General features: G+C 35.3%; 1 protein-coding gene and 3 non-coding genes across 4 annotated transcripts; 2 read left to right on the top strand and 2 right to left on the bottom strand.

The window, feature by feature from the left end:
• Window positions 1-9,815: 9,815 nt before the first annotated feature.
• On the top strand, window positions 9,816-9,888 carry TRNAA-AGC (transfer RNA alanine (anticodon AGC)). The gene has a single exon. It is a non-coding gene; the product is annotated as a tRNA-Ala (tRNA).
• A 3,629-nt stretch (window positions 9,889-13,517) lies between these two features.
• Window positions 13,518-13,590, bottom strand: TRNAA-AGC (transfer RNA alanine (anticodon AGC)). The gene has a single exon. It is a non-coding gene; the product is annotated as a tRNA-Ala (tRNA).
• Window positions 13,591-14,140: 550 nt separating this feature from the next.
• Window positions 14,141-24,897, bottom strand: LOC101887287 (pancreatic triacylglycerol lipase). Its single transcript, XM_059120986.1, has 4 exons — window positions 24,089-24,897; window positions 15,068-15,222; window positions 14,525-15,001; window positions 14,141-14,462 (listed from the first exon to the last, which is right to left on the bottom strand). The coding sequence occupies exons 1-4, from the start codon at window positions 24,286-24,288 to the stop codon at window positions 14,194-14,196; spliced, it is 1,101 nt and encodes a 366-aa protein (XP_058976969.1). The 5' UTR covers window positions 24,289-24,897; the 3' UTR covers window positions 14,141-14,193.
• Window positions 22,849-22,921, top strand: TRNAA-AGC (transfer RNA alanine (anticodon AGC)). The gene has a single exon. It is a non-coding gene; the product is annotated as a tRNA-Ala (tRNA).
• Window positions 24,898-25,160: the final 263 nt, after the last annotated feature.

Genomic DNA, 25,160 nt, shown 5'->3' with positions numbered 1-25,160 from the left:
AAATATACAAATGCTCGCCATCTATTTTGAATAACTTACGGCTACTTTTTTCGAGAGTAATTCCAAGAATTCCCGCCAAGTCAGTTATAGTTTATACTCTGCTCAACTTGTTCAGGAATTCTACGATTTACAAAAAAAAGCAACACAAAACGACGACTACAACTTAGATACAATTTCAATTATATTAACGTACTCTTTAAAGTTCTATGTTGCACTTTTTGTTTTAGTACCATGGCGAGTTGTTATATTTTATGGCCCTATGAAATTTATTATTTCCAACTACCGAACATGAATGTAAATGATACATGGAAATTTCAAACTATTCTTACTTAACCAGAGGCCATAATAAATCTATCCTGGCCACAGGGGAGGGAAGAGTTTTTAAACTAATAATTGGTTATTATGTTGGAAGGGAATGAAGTAACTGTTATTAATTAGTCCTTAAATAAACAAATGGCTAACAAGTAAATTTTCTTTTTTGTTTTTTTTTTTTAGTATTTTGCTACAATAAGATTGAGATTGGTAAGTCTGCATTATTTTTTATGTAAATTAATTTTTTTTAAGTTTTATAGACACTTTGAAGGACTTTTAGATGTCTTTCGGCCTGGATTTTTTTAATGGATTTTTAAAGGACTTTTAGATGTCTTTTGGCCTGGATTTTTAATGATTCTTTAAGGGACTTTTCGAAGTCTTTAAGCATGGATTTTTTAATCAAATTTTGAGGGAATTCTCGAGGCCTTTTGACGTGGATTTTTTAATGAGTTTTTGAGAGACTTTTCGAGGTCTTTAGGCGTGGATTTTTTAATGAATTTTTGAGTCACTTTTCGACGTCTTTATGCGTGGGTTTTTTAATGCATTTTTAAGGTACTTTTCGAGGTCTTTATGCGTGGATTTTTTAATGAATTTTTGAGGGACTTTTCGAGATCTTTAGGCTTGGATTTTTTAATGAATTTTTGAGGGACTTTTCGAGATCTTTAGGCGTGGATTTTTTAATGAATTTTTGAGGGATCTTGTGAGGTCTTTAGGCGTGGATTTTTTAATGAATTTTTGAGGGACTTTTCGAGGTCTTTAGGCGTGGATTTTTTAATGAATTTTTGAGGGACTTTTCGAGGTCTTTAGGCGTGGATTTTTTAATGAATTTTTGAGGGACTTTTCGAGGTCTTTAGGCGTGGATTTTTTAATGAATTTTTGAGGGACTTTTCGAGGTCTTTAGGCGTGGATTTTTTAATGAATTTTTGAGAGACTTTAGGTGTAGTCTTAGGCGTAAATTTTTTAATTAATTTTTGAGAGACTTTAGGTGTGGTCTTAGGCGTGAATTTTTTAATTAATTTTTGAGAGACTTTAGGTGTGGTCTTAGGCGTGAATTTTTTAATGAATTTTTGAAAGACTTTAGGTGTGAGGCGTGAATTTTTTAATTAATTTTTGAGAGACTTTAGGTGTGGTCTTAGGCGTGAATTTTTTAATTAATTTTTGAGAGACTTTAGGTGTGGTCTTAGGCGTGAATTTTTTAATTAATTTTTTGAGAGACTTTAGGTGTGAGGCGTGATTTTTTTTAATAAAGTTCTGAGGGACTTTTCGAGGTCTTTAAGCGTGGTTTTTTTTATTAAGTTTTGAGGGACTTTTCGAGGTCTTTAGGCGTTGAGTTTTTATTGAATTTTTGACGAAATATTGATGTCTTTAGAAATAGGTTTTTAAATAAATTTGTTAGAGTATTTAGGCGTGGACTTTTATTTTAATTTTTAAGTATCTAGGCGAAATACAAATTTGGGTTAAAAAATGTGTCTTAAATCAACATAATATCCAAAATCGTGAGTTCCGTGATATGCTTGCGTTTTAATAACACAGTGAAACACAAAAAAAAAATACTGGGAAGCTCAGAAGGTTGTAAAAGCAAACTATAGAGTAAGAGATGCATATATCACTGTTTTAATAGCAACCCTCAAGCAAGTCACCAAAGAGGTATTTGTTGTCCCATAATTAAATTCTTCTATAGGTCCCAGAATACTTCAAATGTCTAAATCTTATTTAAACGCCAAAAATTCATCAATTTAAAAATAGTTTCTCCTGCAAAACATTATTTCAGAAGGAAGACTTCAAATACGTCATGACCCATTTTCTAACACAATGATTATTCAAGTAATCCAAAGCTCTGCAAAAGCTCTATATAAAATGTTGCGAAATATATATCTGGACTTCCTTGTAGATTGTCACGTTTTGGGTCGTCGAGATGGAAATGCTGTGACTAAAAATTACATTTCAAAGTTCTAGAAAAAAGATGATCAGAAGCTACATTTTCTACAGATCGTAGAGGGTATAAAAAGTTATCTTAATTTCACCCCAATATTTGCCCAGATTAGTCCCATTTGCACTAATACATTAATTGTCAAACCCTCTGCCTAGTATTGCAGTACACCCCAATAGTATAGCCATAATTTAAAAACATGCCCAAAAAGGGCTACCATAAAGTTATAATTCGTAAAGTGAATTCCCAGCATTTTTTTGTCTTTTTACGCTATAAACGATGACCGCTCCTGTTTTCAAGTTTCCTTGATTGCATTCAAGGAGTTGCAACTTGCCACAACTTTGTGTTGCAAGCAATAAAATAAATGTTGCTCGCCGTTGTACGCTGCCATTCTTGTACACTATACATAGTCCTTACAAGCACGAAAACATGAAAGTTATTCTTTTAGCAAATGATCCTGGCTGGTCTGGTCTGGTCTGGCATGGCCCAGCCTGCTTGGTTGTTGTTTTTTGTTTGAACGTTTGTTGCCACATTATAACCGGCCCTTAAGTGTTAAACTGTTAGTTGTTGCAGCTACGACTACTGTTGCCACCGCTGTCTGCTACTGTTGCATTGCATTTTCTCTGGATGAGTGTGTCTGGCTGGTGGCTAAGTGCAAGTGTGTTGTGTGTGTTCGTTGGTGTGAGGGATTTTTTAGTTTATTAGTTGGTAGATTTTTTTCCTCTCCTGCCATTGTTGTGTTTTATGATAAATGTAAGTTAGATGGATTGAACTCAAAGAAAAATCTCAGTTGAAAGTGTACATTTTTAGACTATGTCATTGGAGAATAGTGTATGTTTCATTCAATTTATTCAATAAAAGATTGCGATCGTTATTTATTGTCAAAGAGTACATTTTTGAACTACACAATATACTGCACTGTTATAAACGTCACAATGTTTAAGATGAGTCTTTGCAGTCATTCACAGTTGTTCCTCGGAACTTTTCTTTTTAATGTGCTTTAAAATTTTGCATTTGCACTTGCCAACCGACTTTTACGCAAAAACGCATTTCTTCAAAAATTGTCTATACAGAGTGAGGCGAAAGAACTGCAACCAAACTCAGACTGCTGTCATTTCTAAGCCACTCATCCGACAGCTGTTAAAATTATTCCACTGACAGTCCATTATATTGCTCACAAGCGTACAAAAGCATTTTTGTGAGAATTTTCCAGAAAAAAAGTTATTTATGATGGAATTCAAGCGTGATAGTGTGATTTCTTTATATTTGGCTGGAAAACCACAAGTAGCTATCGTTAGTGCACTCCAGCATTAAAATGTGTATAAATCTTTTGTGTCTCGTACCATCACTCATTACCATGATACTGGTAGCGTAGCTCGACATCAAGGAAGTGGGCGGAAGAAAACAGCAACATAAGCAGAAATGGTTCAAAAGTAAAGAAGTGACTTGATCGAAACACGTGGCGCAGTGGACGAAAAATGGCTCGTGAGCTGAACATATCGCAATATTCTATTCGGCAAATGTTGGGAAATGAGCTCGGGGTAAAGTCATTTAAAATTCAAACAGTGTAAGAACATACACCGCAACAGAAAGAAAATAGACTTAAAAGAGCTAAAGAGTTGCTTCGCTTGTCCGAAAGTGGTGAACTACAGAATTTGGTTTTCTCCGATGAGAAAACATCCGTTGTCCAGCAGTTTGTAAACAAACAAAATGATCGTGTTTACTTGCCAAAGAGGTCAGCTGAAAATGTGTACCTTTGGTTGGCCACCCGAACTCAAGCGCCGGCCATGGTGATGGTGTGGGCCGCCATAAAAGCTGATGGTCGCTCTCCGATTGTATTGAACGACCGTGGCATCAGAATAAATGCCGAAAATTATCGCAAAAATATTCTGAAGGGTGTATTAAAGCCTTCGACAAGCAAACATTTTGGCTGCAGAGCTGGACATTCCAACAGGACTCAGCACGCGCCACCCAAGAATTGTTACAAAATGGCTACCAAGCGCACAATGGATACCAAAATCTCCGTATACCAATCCGTTGGACTATTGTGTCTGGAGTATTTCGGAAAGCAAGGTTAGCACTAAATATCAAGGTGTCGATTACTTCAATCAAGCCCTTCGCCTGAAATAGGCCAAAATACCGCAGAGCAACAGACTGTGACGGTTTCATTGGCCATAATTCATTCAATAAAATTAAAAACAAAAAAAATAAAAATTATGGCGTTTGACTTTGTTGCAATTTTTTTATCTCAGCCTGTATTTATACACTCAGAGGGTATATACCATTTAATACGACCGAAACGTGCCTCATCAAAATTACAATTTTAGACCCTAGGTCCCTGTAGACCAATTCCGTTTAATAGAATTTTGAGCCGAAATAAGATACTTCTCGATGGGAACATCCGATCCAAACTTGCTACATCATAATATTATTCTCAAACATAGATCGAGTTCGGAGATGGGCAACATGGGATCATTTCTTCTTGTACCTCTCCCACAAAAGGTCCAAATTTTTAAAGAAAATAATTTACTTCATGGAAAGAGAAAAGAATCGTTCGATTTTATGCAAAATATGCAAACACCAATATTTTGGTCTATGCTAGGTCAGGTATGAGAATGGACAATATCGGTCAACTCCCTCAGTTATCTACCCCACAAAGGGTCAACATTTTGAATAATTATAGCTCTTATAAAATAAGAATTAAGAGTCGATTGTCAAATTTCATACATCTTAATATTTTCGTCATATCTGGTACAGGGTTGCCCATATTCGACGGACCCATCTGGCAACGCCATAACTTTTGACAGAGATGTCACATCGCTTAATGACATACCGCGTTTGAAGCGTCAGTCCAAGCAGATTTTTACCGTGAACCAATACACGCCACGCGAGCGCTCTGAAATAGTTGAAATTTACATTCAACAGAAGAAGTCAATTGTGAAAACTCAACGTGCTTTCAAAACATTAAAAAATGTGAGAAGTGCGCCTTCTAAGAACACCATTAAACGTTTATACGAAAAATTTTCGACTGGTAAGGCTCTTTCTAATCCGAAGAGGCCGTATAAAAGTCGACCAAGGCGATCGGCCGAGAATATCGCTGCCGTACGAGCCAGTGTTGAGAGGTCCCCAAGAACATCCCAAAAACGCCGTTCTCAGCAGTTGGGCGTGGCTCGGTCCACTTTACAACGGATTATTCGCATTGATTTGCATTTGTTCCCGTACAAAATTCAATTGACGCAAAGAATGTTGCCTGCGGACAAGCCTTTTTCTTTGATTTTTTTTTTTAAAACATGGGTCCGTCAAATATGGGCAACCCTGTATAAAGATGGGCTACATCGGTCCACTAATCCTGGTACCCGCGGATTAAAATTTATCAAAATAATCCAATATTTCCAAAAATCTGCTGTGAAACTGGGATATATACCTTCACTCCTTCTGGTACCTCCTACACAACGGTTCAAAATTTTGAATAACCATCATAAAACGCGAAATGATTATATCCAAATTTGGTACATCCCAATATTTTTTTTTTATTTGTCAACACAAGACCAGGTGGGAAGATGGAATATGTCTGACCACTTCTTCTGCTACCCCCCCAAAAAGGGTCAACATTTTAGATAATTATAACTATTATAAGATGTGAACTTGAATATCTTCAAATTTCGTATATCTCAATATTTTTACCAAAACAAGATATCGCATGAAGAACGCATATAACGGAACGCTACTTCTAATACATTCCTACAACGAGTTCAATTTTGGAAAACCATGAACCTCATAAAAAGTCGGCACATCCGAATAATTTTATCAACACAAGATGGGATATATCGGTCCACTTCTTCTGGTTTTATTAGAATTTCGCATTGAGGAAGAATGAATGTTTCATTAGGTTAAGATACAAGTCGTCAATTACTCATAAATTTTTGAAACCATAAAGAGTAAATTTTTGAACGGTACAATATATTTTCCAATCAATTTGGGTAAAAAATTGTATTTTTGTATCCTTGAAGAGTAAAAAAACATTCGCTTTTCTTCGAGCGTATCTTTATGTTTTATGTTATTCCATAGATCTTAACTATCAACTTGTTTCCTCCTGTAGTAGTTGTTTGCAAATAATCTATGTTAAAAGTTGTTCATCCTTCTACTCTGGCAAAACATATTTATAAATATATTTTTGTTACTTTTCTGAAAAGTAAAACAAGAAAAAAAGAAGAAATATCCTCAAAATCCACCTTCGTTCATGCACAAAAAGTATGCACACACACACCTACCTACCAACATACCTAGATATATAGTATATGTCTGAAGAACTACTACTTGAATGTTTATGGTAAGCCAGAATTGTACAGAGCGAAAGAGAGAGAGAGAGTGGGAGAGGTTGAGGTTGAGTGCTTTTTTGTAGTTTTAATATTCGTAGCGATAGTAAATTGAATTTAATACATTTTAATTATGAACTTTGTAATTTATCATACTTTACTCGAGAGTTGTAGTGGTTGTTGTTCTTGTAATTGTTGGTTTTCGTATATCGTTTTTATTCATGATATTGTTGTTGTATATACTCTACTTTCTAAACTACATATACGTCTAAACTAAATTACAGCAATCTGTATTGGCCAGAGAAGTGGGTAGGTGAGTGGGTGGGGATGTGTGGGTGTGCTGGCTGTTGTGTTGGATATTAAGTTCGGCAAATGTATTCTAAACATTTTTGTCTAGACGTGGTTTATACTCTCGTAACGAAATGCAGATTTACTTTATTAAGAGTTCAAAATGCAATTTATATGGAATTTTTGGTTTACTGGTCATTTACCAGTCATGAAATATTTTATTATAATTAATAATAATATGTCGTGCTGTTCGATTTTAAGCACTGGTAATATGTATTGTGTACATAAATATGTGTATATATCTGTGATATGTTGTGCAGAAATTGCTGTGACCCAAATGCAACATTTGGGTAGAATTTAATATAAATACGTACATATTGTTTTAATAACAGTGGAAATAGAGTTATTCATAAACATTCACTTTATGTAGCCTTAAAATAAAAATAACAACAATGTGAACTGGAAATTGTATACCTTCCACCATACTATGGAGGGTATATTAACTTTGTCATTCCGTTTGTAACTCCTCGAAATACTTATGTCAGACCCAACAAAGTATATATATTCTTGATCAGCGCAAAAATCTAAGTCGATTTAGCAATTTAGCGACATTATTCACCGGAATGGTTTTAAATTTGATATTTGAAGTTTGAAATGGATACTACAGCATAAGACAGAAAATTGTCTGGACAGGTTCACGTCTTCGTATAGCCACCATATAACGGAACCTCCCTATTGTCGATATTTTGATGATTTTAGCGACATTCTTAACAGGAATTGCTTCAAATTACGTATTTAGAGTTCGTAATGGGAATTACAGTCTGTGACGGAAAATTGCCTATGCAGGTCCAGGTCTTCGTATAGGCCCCATATATCGGTGTCTCTCTATATCGGTATCTCTCTATATTACTGCTTTTTAACTTGTTAAAATTACATATTTACGGATTATAGCTGCCGATAAAGGACAAATAGATAAAAATCACCTAAAAGTGTTTTTGGAGATGCGGGGCATCGATCCCCGTACCTCTCACATGCTAAGCGAGCGCTATACCATCTGAGCTACATCCCCAGACATAGCTTAACAAGTATTTATAACTTAATAAAATAAAGTTTTCTGAAATATGTATTAAGTGAATTACTTCAAATTTCAATGTAAGAGGTCACGTATCTAAATGCAGTATTGAATGTAGATTAAGTAACAATTCGCCGGCAACAAGTAGCATGTAGTTAGTGTAATTAAAACTAGTTTTGAATTGTAAATAAAACCGTGATTTGTAAACTAAAATGTTGAATTTTGAAGAAAAACAAAAACAGTGGCTTACTTTTATATTTTATACTGCGTGATATACTATGAATTTGACAGGGGATGTAGCTCAGATGGTAGAGCGCTCGCTTAGCATGTGAGAGGTACGGGGATCGATGCCCCACATCTACCGACATTCATTTTATACATTTCTGGGACTAAAATTACTAAAGATTAGTACTAAAACCATTGAAGAAAGTCTTAAAGTCGGGTGGGGCCGACTTTATGATACCCTACACCACTTTGCTATTTTAGTAGTGCTCCACATAACAATTCAAAAATTTCTATGGGAGAATTCAATCATACACGCTATGATTATAATTATAATTTAAAGTTCAAAAGACTAAATATGCCGAAGCATTTTTATCTTTTAAATTCGGACTTATATTGCCCCTTTGATATATATGGAAGCTATATCCAAATCTGAACCGATCTCCATAAAATTTGGCAAAGACATATCTGAGCTGTATTTCATATATTTCCCTGAATATTGTTGTTACGGAGTGCATATTACGGCTGTGGGTAAGAAATATAACAAATCGGATGAACAATATATATGGGAGCTATAGCTATATCTGAACCGATCTTCCCCAAATTTGACATACTAGCTTTTAGACTCAATTCGGTCGTAAGTGCCAAATTTTATCCAATTTGGACAAATATTAGACGTTTGGTGCACAATAAAATTAAATCGGACGAAGTTATATATGGGAGCTATATCCAAATCCGAACCGATCACGATAAAATTTAGAAAAGGTATTTTTGAGCTCAATTTGATATATTTCCCCGATTCCAGAATTGCAGATTTTACCGATTATTTGCAATTTCAATAGTGTTCGTCCTTGGGCCATACAAATGATTTGTGCAAAATTTCATCTGGATCGGCTAATAAATGCGAACTGTACTTTGTTCACAAAAATACATGGACAGACGGACATACATAAATCGACTCAGAATGTGATTCTATGCAGATCAACAAAAGGAATTATGGGTCTATCTCGTTTCCTTTTGCCTATTACAAACAAATGCACAAGCCATAATACCCTGACCACCTTGTGGTGTAGGGTATAAAAAGTTAGAATGCATCACTTATTATAGTCGACAGATGCATACCATCAGATTATATTCTATACAATATTTCAAAATTAAGAATTCTAATTAAAGAAAACATCCTTGCAACGGACTGTATATAAGGCCCAAATTCTGGTATATTCCCCATATAGCTGTTACTCCCGATATTCGATATTTTGATGATTTGTGACACATTTTCACATGATTTTTTCATTTCTTGTATTTGGAGTTCGTAATGGGTACTCTTACTCTTAGAATATGGCATGTATCTATCCACGTCTTCGTATAGTCCCCATATAACCCTTCTTCCCAATATGTAATATTTTTATACCCTCCACAATCTCATGAAGGGTATATTAATGTGGCCATTTCGTTGTGTCCCACTCGTTTTTAGTCAGACCAATTTTTTTCTTTGACTAAGTAAGGCTTGATTATAAATCACACAGGGATCACCAATGCTTAAGACAACCAATGCTTCAATTAATTTATAATGCACCCTATGCAGCGGAGTACGTGATGTGATTAAAAAATGCAAAAAATTTTGAGACCTACCAATTTATCAAACGGATATTCAAATAAAAAAATACCTGCAACTGGGGATGTAGCTCAGATGGTAGAGCGCTCGCTTAGCATGTGAGAGGTACGGGGATCGATGCCCCGCATCTCCAACAAAGGTTCCGTTTTTATCAGCAAAAACGCTCCCAAAAAATATAATGTAATTCTCGCCATAAACAATGAAAGCACCAATTAGAAAACTATAAACCATAATTTCATCACTTTCATTAATTGCAAATTTCCGAACTCCACCACTCAACCGAGTCTAATGAGACTATTTGAACAAATTTGCCCGCCATTAATCCCTGGCATAATCGCCGTCGCCATAATCTTGTGAAAATTACAAAACAAATAAAATTAACAGCGCTAATCACATTTTTGGGCGACCTCATCACCCACCCCTATAGCTCCTCCATCAAATTACCACTAACTGTGTTTGCGGAAACATCCACTAACCAAGCTCTAATCAAAATTCCAGCTTTCAATAAACTCCACAATCATTGTGAATAATTTACATTCTTTGCCAAACCATTTAATATCAACATATTTGCTCAAAGAGTTACGCATACACATAAATATTTACATAGGTATGCGGTGAATATGTAGCTGCTAGTGAATCCTTACTTATGTATGTATTTGCATGTGAGTGTGCGTGTGGCAAGTATAAATAATTACGCCAACAGACAACGCCGGATTCACCCACATTATAAAACCTCAAAATACGACAACCACATCCGTACCGGTTGTAATGGCCTGTAATGCAGCAAAGTCATGGCGAAACAGACAGACTTACTCTGGTTTTCGGTGGGTAATGATGTTACATAGACGAACGGATAGATGGCCCACCCACTGGCTCACTAGGTAGCAGAGAGGAGAGACAGATATAAGTGCAACATAATTACGCCATAATTGACGTAACAAATGGTTGCATTTAGTTGAAATTCCGAAAATGTAGTGCCTAGTTACGGATTTATTGCCGGGAAATTAAGGTAGATTTTTTTCCCCATTTAATAAATATAATTGGTAAGATTTCGTTGTTACTTACACATCTGTAGAGAAATGAAAAAAAAAAATGACAAAAACAAAACAGTTAGGAAACACTAGTCCGTTTGCCGAGTTGTATGAATTCTTAGCACATAGTTTGAACTTAGTTTTCTTATACTGCGATGTTTTTGGCTTACATTGTGGACCCCGGTCTATACACACAAAAAAACGCACCTGAAGGTATGTGCGATACATTTTTAAACAATATATACAGGGTTGCCCATATTCGACGGACCCATGGGCCCATTCCAATCGACGAGGCTTGTCCGCAGGCAACATTCTTTGCGTCAATTGAATTTTGTACGGGAACAAATGCAAATCAATGCGAATAATCCGTTGTAAAGTGGACCGAGCCATACCAAACTGCTGAGAATGGGATGTTCTTGGGGAGCTCTCAACACTGGCTCGTACGGCAGCGATATTCTCGGCCGATCGCCTTGGTCGACTTTTATATGGCCTCTTCGGATTAGAAAGAGCCTTACCAGTCGAAAATTTTTCGTATAAACGCTTAATGGTGTTCTTAGAAGGCGCACTTCTCACATTTTTTAATGTTTTAAAAGCACGTTGAGTTTTTACAATTGACTTCTTCTGTTGAATGTAAATTTCAACTATTTCGCGTGGCGTGTTTCGGTTCATGGTAAAAATCTGCTTGGACTGACGCTTCAAACGCGGTATGTCATTAAGCGATGTGACATCTCTGTTAAAAGTTATGGCGTTGCCAGATGGGTCCGTCGAATATGGGCAACCCTGTAGTACTGAGATTAAAGCACCTGACTTAAGCGTGGTAAAAAAAATTTGATGTACCAAATCAGATACGAATTTAAATAAATAAATAGTATCGAATTGGATCCAAGTTTGACACAAATATTACGATGTGAAAATTCCGGAGAAAGTATTATATTCGAGTGGAAACTTAAGTCAATTGCAACCAGACGAACATAGATAGAAAGACTCAAAATGTCATGAAACATAGCATAGCTCCAAAATCTTTATTTTGATTGGATAAATTGTTCCTCATTACTGGTAGTCTGACGAGATGGACCTGCAATTTAAGCGTTGTGTTGAAGCTTCCCTTTTGTCAAACATAAATGTTTTATCAATGAGTTGATAACTCCATAGTATGGAAGGTATAACGATGTCCGATTAATGTCCACCTGTCTGTTGAAATTACGATACAGCCCACATTATTTGACGTAGAGCGTAAAAATTCCAGGTTTTGGTATAGCCCCCATAAAACGGTACCTCTCAATATTCGGTATTTTGAGGATTTTTGTCAGATTTTTTTCACGGATTTGTCTGAAAATTGGTATTTAATGTTAATGTTTTTTCTCGTTTTTTAATGAAAAAAAAAAAAAAAAAACAAAATGTCGGAAATAGCATCACATTTTACAAAAAGTTTAGATTTGTCCGAATTGGTCACCTTTCGCACGAATTATGGCCTTTAAACTGCCAATGAAACCGTCACATGCTGCCCGAATTTTGCTCTGCGGTATTTTGGCCCATTCCTGGCGAAGCGCTGGCTTGAGGTGATCGAGACTTTGGTATTTTTAGTGCCAACTTTTGCTTTCCTAACTACTTCAGACATAAAAGTCCAACGGATTGGTATCCCGAGCTTTTGGCGGCCATTGTGCCCTGGAAATGAAGCGAGGAACCACATTTTGTAACAATTCTTGGGTGGCGCGTGCCCAAATGCTGCCAAAATGTTTCGAGTGCCCAAGGCTTTAATACACCCTCCAGAATATTTTCGCGATAATATTGGGCATTTATGTTGATGCCATGGTCGATTAATACGAGCGGAGAGAGACCATCGGCTGATATGGCGGCCCACACCATCACCATGGCCGGCTCTTGAGATCTGGTTGCCAACCGAAGGTGCACATTTTCAGCTAAACACGATCATTTTGTTTGTTTACAAACTGTTGGACATCGAATGTGTTCTCATCGGAGTAGACCAAATTCGGCAGTTCACCACTTTCGGCTAAGCGGAGCAACTCTTTATCATATTTGAGTATATTTTCTCTCTGTTGCGGTGTAAGTTCTTGCACTTCTTGGAATTTCATTGGCTTTACCCCGAGCTCATTTTTTAATATTTGCCGAATGGAATATTGCGATATGTTCAGCTCACGAGCCATTTTTCGGCCACTGCGACGCGGGTTTCGATCAAGTCACTTCTTTACTTTTCGAACCATTTCTGCTGATGTTGCTGTTTTCTTCCGTCCACTTCCCTGACGTCGAGCTACGCTACCAGTATCACGGTAACGAGCGAAGGTACGAGACACAAAAGATTTATTGACATTTAAATGCTGGAATGCTCTAACGATAGCCACTTGTGGGTTTCCAGCCAAATATAAAGAAATCACACTATCACGCTTGAATTCCATCACGAATAACTTTTTTTCTGAAAAATTCTCACCAAAATGCTTTTGAACGTTTATAAACAATATAATGAGCTGTCACTGGAATTATTTTATCAGCTGTCGGTCGAGTGTATTTGTCTCAACCAGAGATCTGATGTAAATTTGGAATTAATCGGTATAAGCCTTCTCGCAATTCCCTATAAAAGGTAAGCATTTTGATTAACATTAACGCTAGTCACAATATATTAAATTCATCGTTTAGTGTCTGAGGGTATACATCTGTTTTCAAAATCGAGTGTTACTTTTTAAGTTGTTCTCAGTATTTTTATGAAAAATATATTTGGAGATGCGGGGCATCGATCCCCGTACCTCTCACATGCTAAGCGAGCGCTCTACCATCTGAGCTACATCCCCAGATACTAAAAAATATTTTTCTGAATAAAATTTTGTTTACCAAAATTTACAATTATTTAGACTTCAATATCTATTTTATCACGTACACTGTACAATTATACAGTACCGTGCATTTTAAGTAGGTCACGTTACAATCCATTGCACGTATTGAATATATAACCTATAGCATAATCCAGTGTCTTTACACAATTATGGTATTAAGTTAGTTATTCGTTTTCATAGTGCTTATAATTCGCATATGGAATTTCATTGTTTTAAACCTCAGATATAAAAATTAAATATTTTTTTTAACTGGTTAAAATATTTTTCCCTTACAAATATTTAATATTTTTAGACAATTTTTTGCATGAACTTTTCGATAAAATCTTAAAATATGTATTACACCCCGGCTTATGCCATTCTCAAGGCTGTAGTTCGATGGAAATCCATAAAAGTGTAAATTTTTGCCTTGACAAATTAAAGCTTTCTCACATGATTTAAATGATATAATTATATTTAAATTTGTTTTTAATTTACATAATATTATTAACTAATTTTAAATTTAAATTAAATGCTCTTAAAGTAACAAAAAAAATTATATTAAGCTAATTAAATTTAATCACATCAGCCAAAACGAAACCTATTGTAATTTATTCGATGGCGGGTTCTTGTCTTTGGCTCTACATATGGTTTCTGAGGTAGGGTATCGAAATAAAAATCGCCACGTGACATTTTCTGGGAATGTATTCCAAAACGTCCATAACGGTTTTTCGAACACCAACCTCTCGTATAGCTCGAATAACTGTCACAGTGATAGCCCATAAAAACATAGCTGGGATTCATCGATTGCTTAAAGAATACTGCAGCTGTTGAATGACTGCAGGAAATGGGATCTGAAAGGAAGTGAAGAAAAATTATTTACTCGTCATAGCCTCAGATAAATATTGCGATTTACTTGTATTTTGCATATCTTGCAATTGAAAAAATGAATTGCAATTCCGTTGTGGTGCTGTTCCACCGTTTGGATAGAAATCGGCATGACCCGACTTTACACCAACTCCCAATGTACCACCGGATGTGTGTAGAACCTGAACAAATTGTGCATCGGAAGGATCGAGACGATAATCAGTTGATACAACAGCCGGTAGAGTGAACAACGGTCCAGCCGGATCCAGGCCAATGATTTGTTCAATTTCACCTTTGAGAACTGATCCCGCATATCCGGCCGCATGAGCTCCCAAACTGTAACCAGCAATTGTTACATTCTTTCTCGACATATGTCTGGGATAGAAATTTTCCAAAAATTCCACAATTGCTGCCACCGTCAAACCAACATCAAATATAGACATTGACGCCGACTTATAATCCACTTGTGATAAATTACCCCAATCCACTACGCACACCGTATAGTCGGGCTGATATCGTGTCCAGGCTAGAAAATAAATAAGGGAAGGGTTTATGTTTTATACGGTTATTAGATCACATTTCTCAAACGTACTAAATAACATTTCGAGTACCCATTCTTTGCTGCCCTCATCGTTCCAGCCATGGAGAAAAAATGCCAACTTCTTGTCACGATCAAGCCGTTCGAATCCACGCAAATCTCCCAGTTGTATCGTGAAATGTGTTTCCTTTCCCAGATATGTGTTGGGGCTGTGAAAAAAGATTAAAATAAAATAATTAGAATGATATCAAAATTATTTTAATTTTATAATTAAACAAGTAAGCAAACGCTGTAGTCGGCCCCGCACGACCATGTGATTCCCTACAACACTACAATACGTTGGAAGTCCCCTTATGTCCAAATCCTTTTTGGAAGTTTTCGTTTTTGAAATGATGTCGTAGAACCCTGCCCAAATGTTAGCCTTAGCTTTTTGACAGGGAAAATTTGCGCAATATTTACGCACACCGTCTATTTGTTAGGTATTTAATTCCATTTTACAGCTTCTTCCCTGTCCTTAACTATCTTCTCATGCAAAATTCTGTGTCGATTGGTTTTCAATTGTGCCGCGTAGAGCTACTGCAAAATCAGGAAAATTTTAATTTTTGTTCCATTTGAACCCCTAAATGTACATCTTCAAAAACAGTAGGCTTGAATTCTAACCCTAACCCTACCCCCATGTAAATTTTTTTGAGGATCGGACGATAATTACGACTTCTATATAATACCCTAAACACATAGTCTTGCGGGTGTGGAAAAATTCTCAGCCAAATACAAAAATAGCATGCGATAAAAAAGATGACAAGAAATAAAAAATGTAAAAAAATATTCACATTTTTGTTGGTATATTTTTACGCGATTTTCTAAGATTTTATCCTTCTCTGTGAAATTCAGTCCAGTGAATCTTGACTTATAAGCAGAAGAACTATGATCGATTTGTTTTACATATATACAGGGTGAGATAAAAAACTGCAACAAAGTCAAACGCCATAAATTTTAATTTTTTTTTTTAATTTTATTGAATGAAAGCTAAAAATGTCGGAAATAGCATCAAATTTTAGAATAAGTTCTCCTTTGGCACGAACTATAGCCTTCAAACGGCCAATGAAACCGTCACACGCTGCTCGGATGTTGCCCTGCGGTATTTAGGCCCATTGATACACCCTCCAAAATATTTTCGCGATAATGGCATTTATTCTAATGCCTCAGTCGATTAATACGAGCGGAGAGCGACCATCGTCTGTTATGTGGGTCGCCATAACAGCCATCACCATGGCCGGCGCTTGAGTTCTGGTGGCCAACCGAAACTGTACATTTTCAGCTGACCTCTTTGGCACGATCATTTGTTTGTTTACAAACTGCTGGACAACGAATGTTTTCTCATCGAAGAAAACCAATTTCGGTTGTTCACCACTTTCGGCAAAGCAACCACGGCGAAACAACTCTTTAGCTCTTTTGAGTCTATTTTCTTTCTGTTGGGGTGTAAGTTCTTCCACTTTTTTGAATTTCAATGACTCTACCCCGAGCTCGTTTTTCAGCATTTGCCGAATGGAATATTGCGAGCGATTGTTCAGCTCACAAGCCATTTTCGGCCACTGCGACGCGGGTTTCGATCAAGTCGCTTCTTTACTTTTCGAACCATTTCTGCTGATGTTGCTGTTTTCTTCCGTCTACTTCCTTGACGTCGCGCTACGTTACAAGTATCACGGTAACAAGCGATGGTAAGAGACACAAAAGATTTATCCCCATTTAAATGCTGCCACTTGTTGTTTTCCAGCCAAATAAAAGTAATCACACTATCACGCTTGAATTCCAGCACGATTAATTTTATTTCTGGAAAATTCTCACCAAAATGATTTTACTGTCACTAGAATAATGTTAACAGCTGTCGGACGAGTGGCTTAGAAATGACAGCCGTCTGAAGTTGGTTGGAGTTTTTTCATCTCACCCTGTATTTCTCTTTCTGTTTTCTATGTTACAAACAAATACAAGAGGTCATAATACCTTGAATGCAGTGTGGTATAGTTTGAAGTAGTACAAATGGGCCGGGAAAAGTAAATGTTAAACGAACGAACTCTATAATGCTTCATATAATGCTACTCCACATTTTTTCGGCTGTAACCTTAGTTAAATATTAATTGTGTGAATTATGTAAACATTTAAACAACTTCTGTTGTCAAATATTTGAAATAAATTACAGCTGAATTAATATTTTTTTACATTACTTGATTGACTCACTCACATTTTTAAAAATCAGTATTTGTACAACTATTTTGGTAAGAACCTTCAAAATACATCAAGGTCTCATTATATGTTTGTTGTACCACATGGTCAAAATATAGAACATTTTAGATTTTAGAAAGTTGTGTTAGTTCCTACGCTTATAACTCATGAACCGCTGATCTGATTTTAACGATTCAGGCAAATTCGTAATTGTTTTTTGGCAGAAAAGGATAAAATCACAAAAAAAAAAACCGTAAAATGTGCAGTTTGAACATTTTCATTTTGACTTTTGGAATGTACAATAGTAATGTTTTATTTTACATGCGTTTTTTTATTTTGACTTACTATTTTCGAATGTACATTTGTTGCGTTTTTTTTTTTTTTTTTTTTTTTTGAATTCCATTATGATTGTGTAGTTTGAATTCCATTATATGTGTTATTTAAAGCGGCAACGGACAAAACTGGTTGCTATAGGTTTTATGTATTTGTTGTGTAAATAAAATTATACGAATAAAATCATTTCAGAAGAGGATAAGCTATTAATTGCAGACGTGCACAGAAGTGTAGTACCGAATCATGTGGTGGCTAAACTGAATATATGATGTCGAAATATTTTAACGCGGTTACACCGTAGTTAAAGTATAATTACTTTTTCAAAATCGCTAAAAAATCAAGAAAAAAAACCACCTCATTGCAAAAATTCTAAAATCTGAAAAAATCGAGAAAACATTTTCAATAGAACCTAATTTCAAAATTATGGTACATTCTATTGACAAACTTCGTAAGGACATTTAAACATTTGCATTTAAACATTTTTTTTTTCAATATATTTTTCTTTTTTTAAATGAGTGCGCAATACGATAATAAATATCCATCTTTCATTGGCATCTAGTTTTAAACTCCAGGACCTAAAAAGTGCTTCAGTTTGAAGATGCAAACACATTTAAACAAAACAAAAATTACCGAGAAAGCGTTATGGGACTCATTTCAAAACGTGGACCTACTCCGTTAACAGACAATAATGCGTCCAATGAGAACTCAAAATGCAAAATTCATTGGGACTGCAATCAGTGAAATACCGATCTTTTGACCTTTTGCAGGTCAAAATATGGGTCATAATCCCCGCATAGGGGTACAAACCGATTTCAAGCATATTATACATTTTAACCATATTTTTCATACTAATTTCGGCAAATGTTGGTAATTTGAGAAGAAACCATCCTTGGAATAACTGATCACGTTTTCGTATAACCACCATATGATTAAATCTATTTTCGGGGTCTTTCGGCTACTCTGGGGTAGAGGACCATCTTACAGATAATTGTCCACAAAGACATTTATTTAAGTATAGTCCCCACATCAGTGTACTCCAATCTCCACTTTCCCAACCAATGTGTGGTCAGAAAAGAAAATGTTGTATTCTATTGAATTTGTAACCCCCAAGAGAATATTGATTTGGAACAAGAATATTGATTGTCAATCGTCATACTATGATGAAAAAAATATGGACAATTTAAATGACAACAAAATTACTTCCCATCTTACGGTAATGGGTGTAAAAGAATAATTATCTTTCACCATTATGAAATCATTCTGCCCTCAATTATGAGGTGGACAAAACTAAATACCACGCAGCAAAACCAAATTACAGCTCATTTAATTGGAAAATTGTCAACACTCCAACTAAAGCCTATGGCTGAAAAATAAGATCAGGCCATTCAAAATACAGAAAACCTTTGTCATGAACATATATTTCTATTTAGAAATTACTATGGAGTTATTACTTCTAATAAAAATTTTGCCGCTTACATAAGTCAGATCTGTGATTTATTATACATTAAACCATACATACATAAAGACTAAAAGTATGGGCCGACAACGCGGACCGGGCCATATAAAATTAGAATAAACTCAATAATAAAAATAAATTTAAACCATAACAATATAAAACGTGTCTCATTGTCTAAATTATTTATATCCTTTTGGTATGAGAATAAGTAAATTTTTGAAGATTTAAAATCTCTTATATTTTTGTTTGACATCATGCAAATTAATCTAATCTTTTCGTCATTATGTCATATTTTATTGTTTAACCATTAATTGTATTCATTCATAAATACCTTTCTTTATTTGACAATTGTCTAACAAAGTTGTAAACTATTTTAGTAACTGTAATTTTGTACCATATTGCTTCCATGGTCGGATTTTTTCGCCTCCAATTTAATAATAGAAAATTAGTTTTTTTTTTTTTTTTTAACAAATAAAATGAGTTAATTTAAGTTATTTCCCATATTGAGACCTGGCTTTGTTTTCTCCATTATTATTTCCGAGCTGTAGATCTGTGATACGTCTGCGTATTGTGTTTTGACTTTTGTTTATTCAAATACTAATTAGCATAATATGTAAGCCAATAAACAATGAGCCAAGTCATTTAATTACATTAGGGTGGATAGATAATTATATTATTTCATTTTTATCCATATGAGTTGGTATTTTTCTAATATTCCACTATTATTTGGAAGAAATATTTGGATGTGTGAAGTTTAGGAAAATCCCGAAAAATAATCACATTATATGAATTTCCAAAAATTTTACCATTTGTATGGAAAATTATACGACTTAATGCGAGTGGCCAAAAGGTCATTCTGAATTGGTGGAAAATCCATCCAGCCGTTCTTGGGGCATAAGCTGTCTTTTATGTATGGGATTGAATATATTTTGCTATATATGCGATGTCTGGCATATCAACATCAATATAACCGTCGACGTTACCTTTTCATGCAATTGTATCTGGAATTACAAAATTTTCCCGGTTTAATAGAGATGTCCGTCTGTTTTATATAAAAGATATGACATATTTCAACAGCTTAACATTATTTGATGACTATTCAAATTGATTGGATTCAGTCCAGCTCTTGCTGAATTCCGAGTATAATTGTGACCTCTAGAGAAAATACAAAATCAACTTTTTTAAACACCTAAATGTTTTGCTATCACATATATATAGTGTTTCCTATATCTTGGACCAATATTTTGAGTTTGATACAAGTATTTCTATATGCACAGTTTGGACTATACCTAGAAACCCTCAAGCTTTTTTATGTTTTTTTTATTTTTATTATTTTTTTTTTGCATGTTTTTTATTTTACACCCCACTGTGGTACACGATAATTTGGCTTTGTGATCGAATTATTTAGAATTATATTCTAAATCCATGTATGCTTTTCTCTTTTGAAATTAGAGATAATCGGTCTAAATTCAGATATAGCACGTACATATTTCTTCGTCCGATTGCGATTACAGTGTGGGCCAAATGTGTCATATTTACCAAAAAAGGAGCAATTTTGGCAGGTATGACTGGAACATGCCTATAATTATGTACGTCATATTTGATGAAAATCGGTTCCGATATTCCAACATCTATCAGATTTAGATATAGTTCCAATTTCACGTTTATAGTGAACCAAGTGTATAATATCAGCGTACAATGTTTGCGCTTTGGCACTTACGACCGAATTCAGCGTCTGAGCAAATATTTGGGATTTAATGAAAATCGGTTAAATTAAGGCTATGTGGCTTCCATATATATGTTTCATCCGATTTTATGTTTAAGTCTAATAATGCCGTAATAAGCAATCCATAACAAACAAGTAAGCAAATGCTATAGTCGTACGAGGCCGACCATGTGATACCCTACAACACTAAATTATGTTAGAAGCCCTCTTATGTCCAAATCCATTTTAGAAGATTTCGCTTTTGAAATTATGTCACGGAGCACTGCCCAGATATTCCCCTTTGCATTTTGACCAGGGACATTTGCCCAATATTTACGCACTCCCTCGTGTGTTAGTTGTTGTGATCCATTTTACAGCTAGAATTCTTTCTGTTTTTGGTTCATTTGAACCGCTAAATATTTTGCGATCATCTCCAAAAACAAGGGGCACCTCTGTTTCTCCAAATTTAGACTCATCTATATGATTTGCTTGTCTACGATATTTGGCTATATTCGTCAACCAAAACAGCATAAAAGCAATTTTTTATATATTTTTTTTATGCGAAGAGGACATTCTAAATTGACAAATTTTGTCAAAATCGGCCCAGCCATTCTTGAGATATAAGCATTCAAGCTAACATCCCCTTCCGATATATTTACTATTGGCATCTACGTAATGGTCAGAATTGACCTTTTCGTCTATTTATGATTTCGCCGGGATTGAAAATATTCGCGGTTTAATGGAAAATTTGAATTTTATTAAACACAGATGTTATGGTCTATTACACCCACTAATTATTACCCGATGACCATCAAAATTGAAAGGCTTCTGCCTAGGCCTAAGCTCTTGGCCTGTGCTAACTTCCGCTTCGATTGGTCTATAATTGTGACCTGTAGAACAACTGCAAAATCAGGAATTTTTTCAGGTTTTGGTCCATTTCAACCCCTAAATATTATGCGATCATATCCAAAAGCAATAGGCTTCTATTCTGGCTCTATCCCCACATCCATAATTTCGACCTGTAGAGTGATTACAAATTAACATGGACAGACGGACATACATAGCTAGATCGACTCAGCTCGGCAAGATAGTAAGATCCATATATACTTTCCTATGTGGGAAACCAATATTTCGAGGTGTTACATAATTTTTGGCCCAATCAAATTTATTATACCCTCAACACATAGTGTTGTAGGGTAGAAATATTTTTTTCAATACTCATTTCATTGAACTTTTTTTGTGCAGTTCAGGATATACAGGGTTGCCCATAATCGACGGACCCATCTGGCAACGCCATAACTTTTGACAGATATGTCACATCGCTTAATGACATACCGCGTTTGAAGCGTCAGTCCAAGCAGATTTTTACCATGAACCAATACACGCCACACGAAATAGTTGAAATTTACATTCAACAGAAGAAGTCAATTGTGAAAATTCAACGTGCTTTTAAAATATTAAAAAATGTGAGAAGTTCGCCTTCTAAGAACACCATTAAGCGTTTATACGAAAAATTTTCGACTGGTAAGGCTCTTTCTAATCCGAAGAGGCCATATAAAAGTCGACCAAGGCGATCGACCGAGAATATCGCTGCCGTACGAGCCAGTGTTGAGAGGTCCCCAAGAACATCCCAAAAACGCCGTTCTCAGCAGTTGGGCATGGCTCGGTCCACTTTACAACGGATTATTCGCATTGATTTGCATTTGTTCCCGTACAAAATTCAATTGACGCAAAGAATGTTGCCTGCGGACAAGCCTCGTCGATTGGAATGGGCCCAAAGGTCCGTCGAATATGGGCAACCCAGTAATTCAAGCCTAGAAAAGTGATCACAAATAATAGCTAAAAACGACGAAAACTGAACATTTACGGAGTTATAGCCATTTTAAAGTTTTCAATAATGCATGCCTAGAAAAGTGATCACAAATAATAGCTAAAAACTGTAGAATCAAACCAGCTGGGTTTTGGTGCTACCTAGTAATATTTGTACCATGGCCAATGTCATTTTTCTTGTGCGTGGCTAACAAAGTTAATTAGTTAACTTTTCATGTCATGTCATGATGATTACATAGAGTGCATTAAATATTTTACATTTTTTTTTTGAATTAAACTACATTTTAATATGGGGATGTAGCTCAGATGGTAGAGCGCTCGCTTAGCATGTGAGAGGTACGGGGATCGATGCCCCGCATCTCCAAACCATCTTTTATGTAATTAGATAGGGAATTCAGACTCAGTTGGGAGCATAATATATTATTGATATAAAAAATCATAGGTATATCGTAATATTATTGTCAAGCTTAGATCGATAGATCGGTTCCATCCTTCTGGTAACTACCACACATAAGTTCAAAACTTAAGCTGAAAAATAATTTACTGCATAGATCAAAGAAGCATCACCAAATTCTGCTTAAACTTTGAAAATCCCAACATATTTATCAGTGCCAGGTTGGGTGTTTAAAATATATATTTTTTGTTTATGGAATTAATTTAAATTTAAATCCACTTTTTGTTCTTGTTACTGTAATAACATATAACCTTGATAATGAAATTTGTTTTGCATTTTTATTTTTTACTTTGCCCGACGAATGTTTTTCTTATTCTGGTTAAATTTGTAAGCATATAGTCCGTTATTTTTTTTTTAATTTAAAAAGTCCATAACAAAAAAAGTGATATTTTATAGCTTACAACTCGTGGAATAATATATTAAAATTTATTTTGAAAAATCCATCAAAATTAGCATAACTTTCGTTGCGGATTATTAGGTTAAAACAGTCATTGATGATTTCCATTTTTACAACATTAGGCATTCCATTGTAAAGCGATAAGTAGCAGCGTGTTGTTAGACATCATTAAAGAAATGAAATTTGGATCACTCAAAAGTAGTACGCATAAAAGATTTTATAAAAGGTTTGAACTGTTTTTAAAACTCAATGAAGTTATGTGCAAACTCATTTTAACATAACATCGGAGTTTTGAAGGCTTGTTTGAAAATTATTTCCATGCTTTTAAGACCAAAATTACTTTTATGATTTTGTTAGTTTTTCTAAGTCGATTGTTGGAGATTTTATAATTTTTATTTGTATCGATGTTAATTTTTTTTTTAAATATTTTGTTTAAATTATTTCAATTTTTTTATAAAATAAATTACACTTATGTTTAAGTTTTTCCTAGACGATTGATTTTCATATTTTCGATTATATTTTTCTTGGCGGACACAGGATTTACATTTCTTGCCTTTCAAGATTTTTTAATTTTCATAATTCATTTGAAAAGTAAAATTATATAATTTTACACTTTACATGTGTATATCGGTTTGAAAATTCACACACACACACACACACACACACACACACACACTTACGTTGAACGACACTCGAAAACAATTCCGTTATTCAGCTGAGCCCGATTCAGACTAGTTCGCAACATATTTTCTTGGATATAACGAAAGCTGTTCTTCATGAGTCTGAACTTGTGACCGAATGTCGAGCTGAGCTTGAACTTTGTCAGTAGCAGCAGAAGCACACCTATGTGAAGTACGAAACGCAGGCGCAGAAAATGCATACTGTTTCTTAATTTTCTTCTAAAAGAATTTAATAAAAATCTCCAAATTCGAGGGTCACTTCTCCCAACGACACGTTTACTCTTACGAAGATCTCAAACGGAATTAATAAACGCTCTTTAACACTTTTGGCCACAAACTATGCTCGCCACTTCGAATCGTCTTAATCGAAAGACAAGAAGACAGCTGGAGAAAGGTTTTTTCACGCGCGAACGGAATGAAAACAATCGAAAGGTTTGTTGTGAACGGCAGTCGTTATGCTGATGAAGACGGTGGTGATGATGATGATGCTGAAATAATGGACGGTGGCTGGCTTGTAAGCAGAGGAAGTCGACGTCGTTATGCTGCTGCTGCTACCGCTGACAGTGTTTAGCGTTTACTCTTGGTGCTCTGCTGACTGCCACACTTAACGAGCAAAAGAATTTCTCTAACATCTTAAATTCCAACTGTCGAAACACAAATACCGACTATCAACACTTTATCTTCTGACTAGGGCTCCCGCTTGTTTTCATCATCGTTCGTATTCGTAGCAATGACACGCGAAGGTTTCCGGACACCTGTTGTGTTTTGTTTTTTTTTTGTCGATCCGATCGCGATCTTAACATAACAACTGAGCAAATGCTACTGAATGCCACAGATATTACAGCACAGATTGAACTCTTAAAAAATCATCAATTTTGATTATGTTGGCCATTTCTTTTTATTTTTATTTTTGTTTTTTTTTCGGGTGAGAAGCGAGAGTGAGAGAATCATTTTGTACCAACAACTACCACTGATGTTTGGCTAAGGGGAAAGTGTAATCATTGATAAATAACGTCTATCATGCAGAAAGCCATTTAGATTAACTCCATTTCGTGATATTAAGGTTGGTCAT

Source organism: Musca domestica, unplaced genomic scaffold, assembly GCF_030504385.1.
Source record: "Musca domestica strain aabys unplaced genomic scaffold, Musca_domestica.polishedcontigs.V.1.1 18, whole genome shotgun sequence".
NCBI lineage: Eukaryota > Metazoa > Arthropoda > Insecta > Diptera > Muscidae > Musca > Musca domestica.
This window is presented reverse-complemented; position numbering and strand designations above follow the sequence as displayed.

What these genes read in the sequence shown, in the direction of transcription:
- LOC101887287 (XM_059120986.1), bottom strand. Translation starts at nt 24,288, where the DNA reads ATGCATTTTCTGCGCCTGCGTTTCGTACTTCACATAGGTGTGCTTCTG. An exon ending in GGTACTCGAAATGTTATTTA is followed by an intron (nt 15,002 to 15,067) that starts GTACGTTTGAGA and finishes TTTATTTTCTAG; the next exon opens with CCTGGACACGATATCAGCCC. An exon ending in GCAAGATATGCAAAATACAA is followed by an intron (nt 14,463 to 14,524) that starts GTAAATCGCAAT and finishes ACTTCCTTTCAG; the next exon opens with ATCCCATTTCCTGCAGTCAT.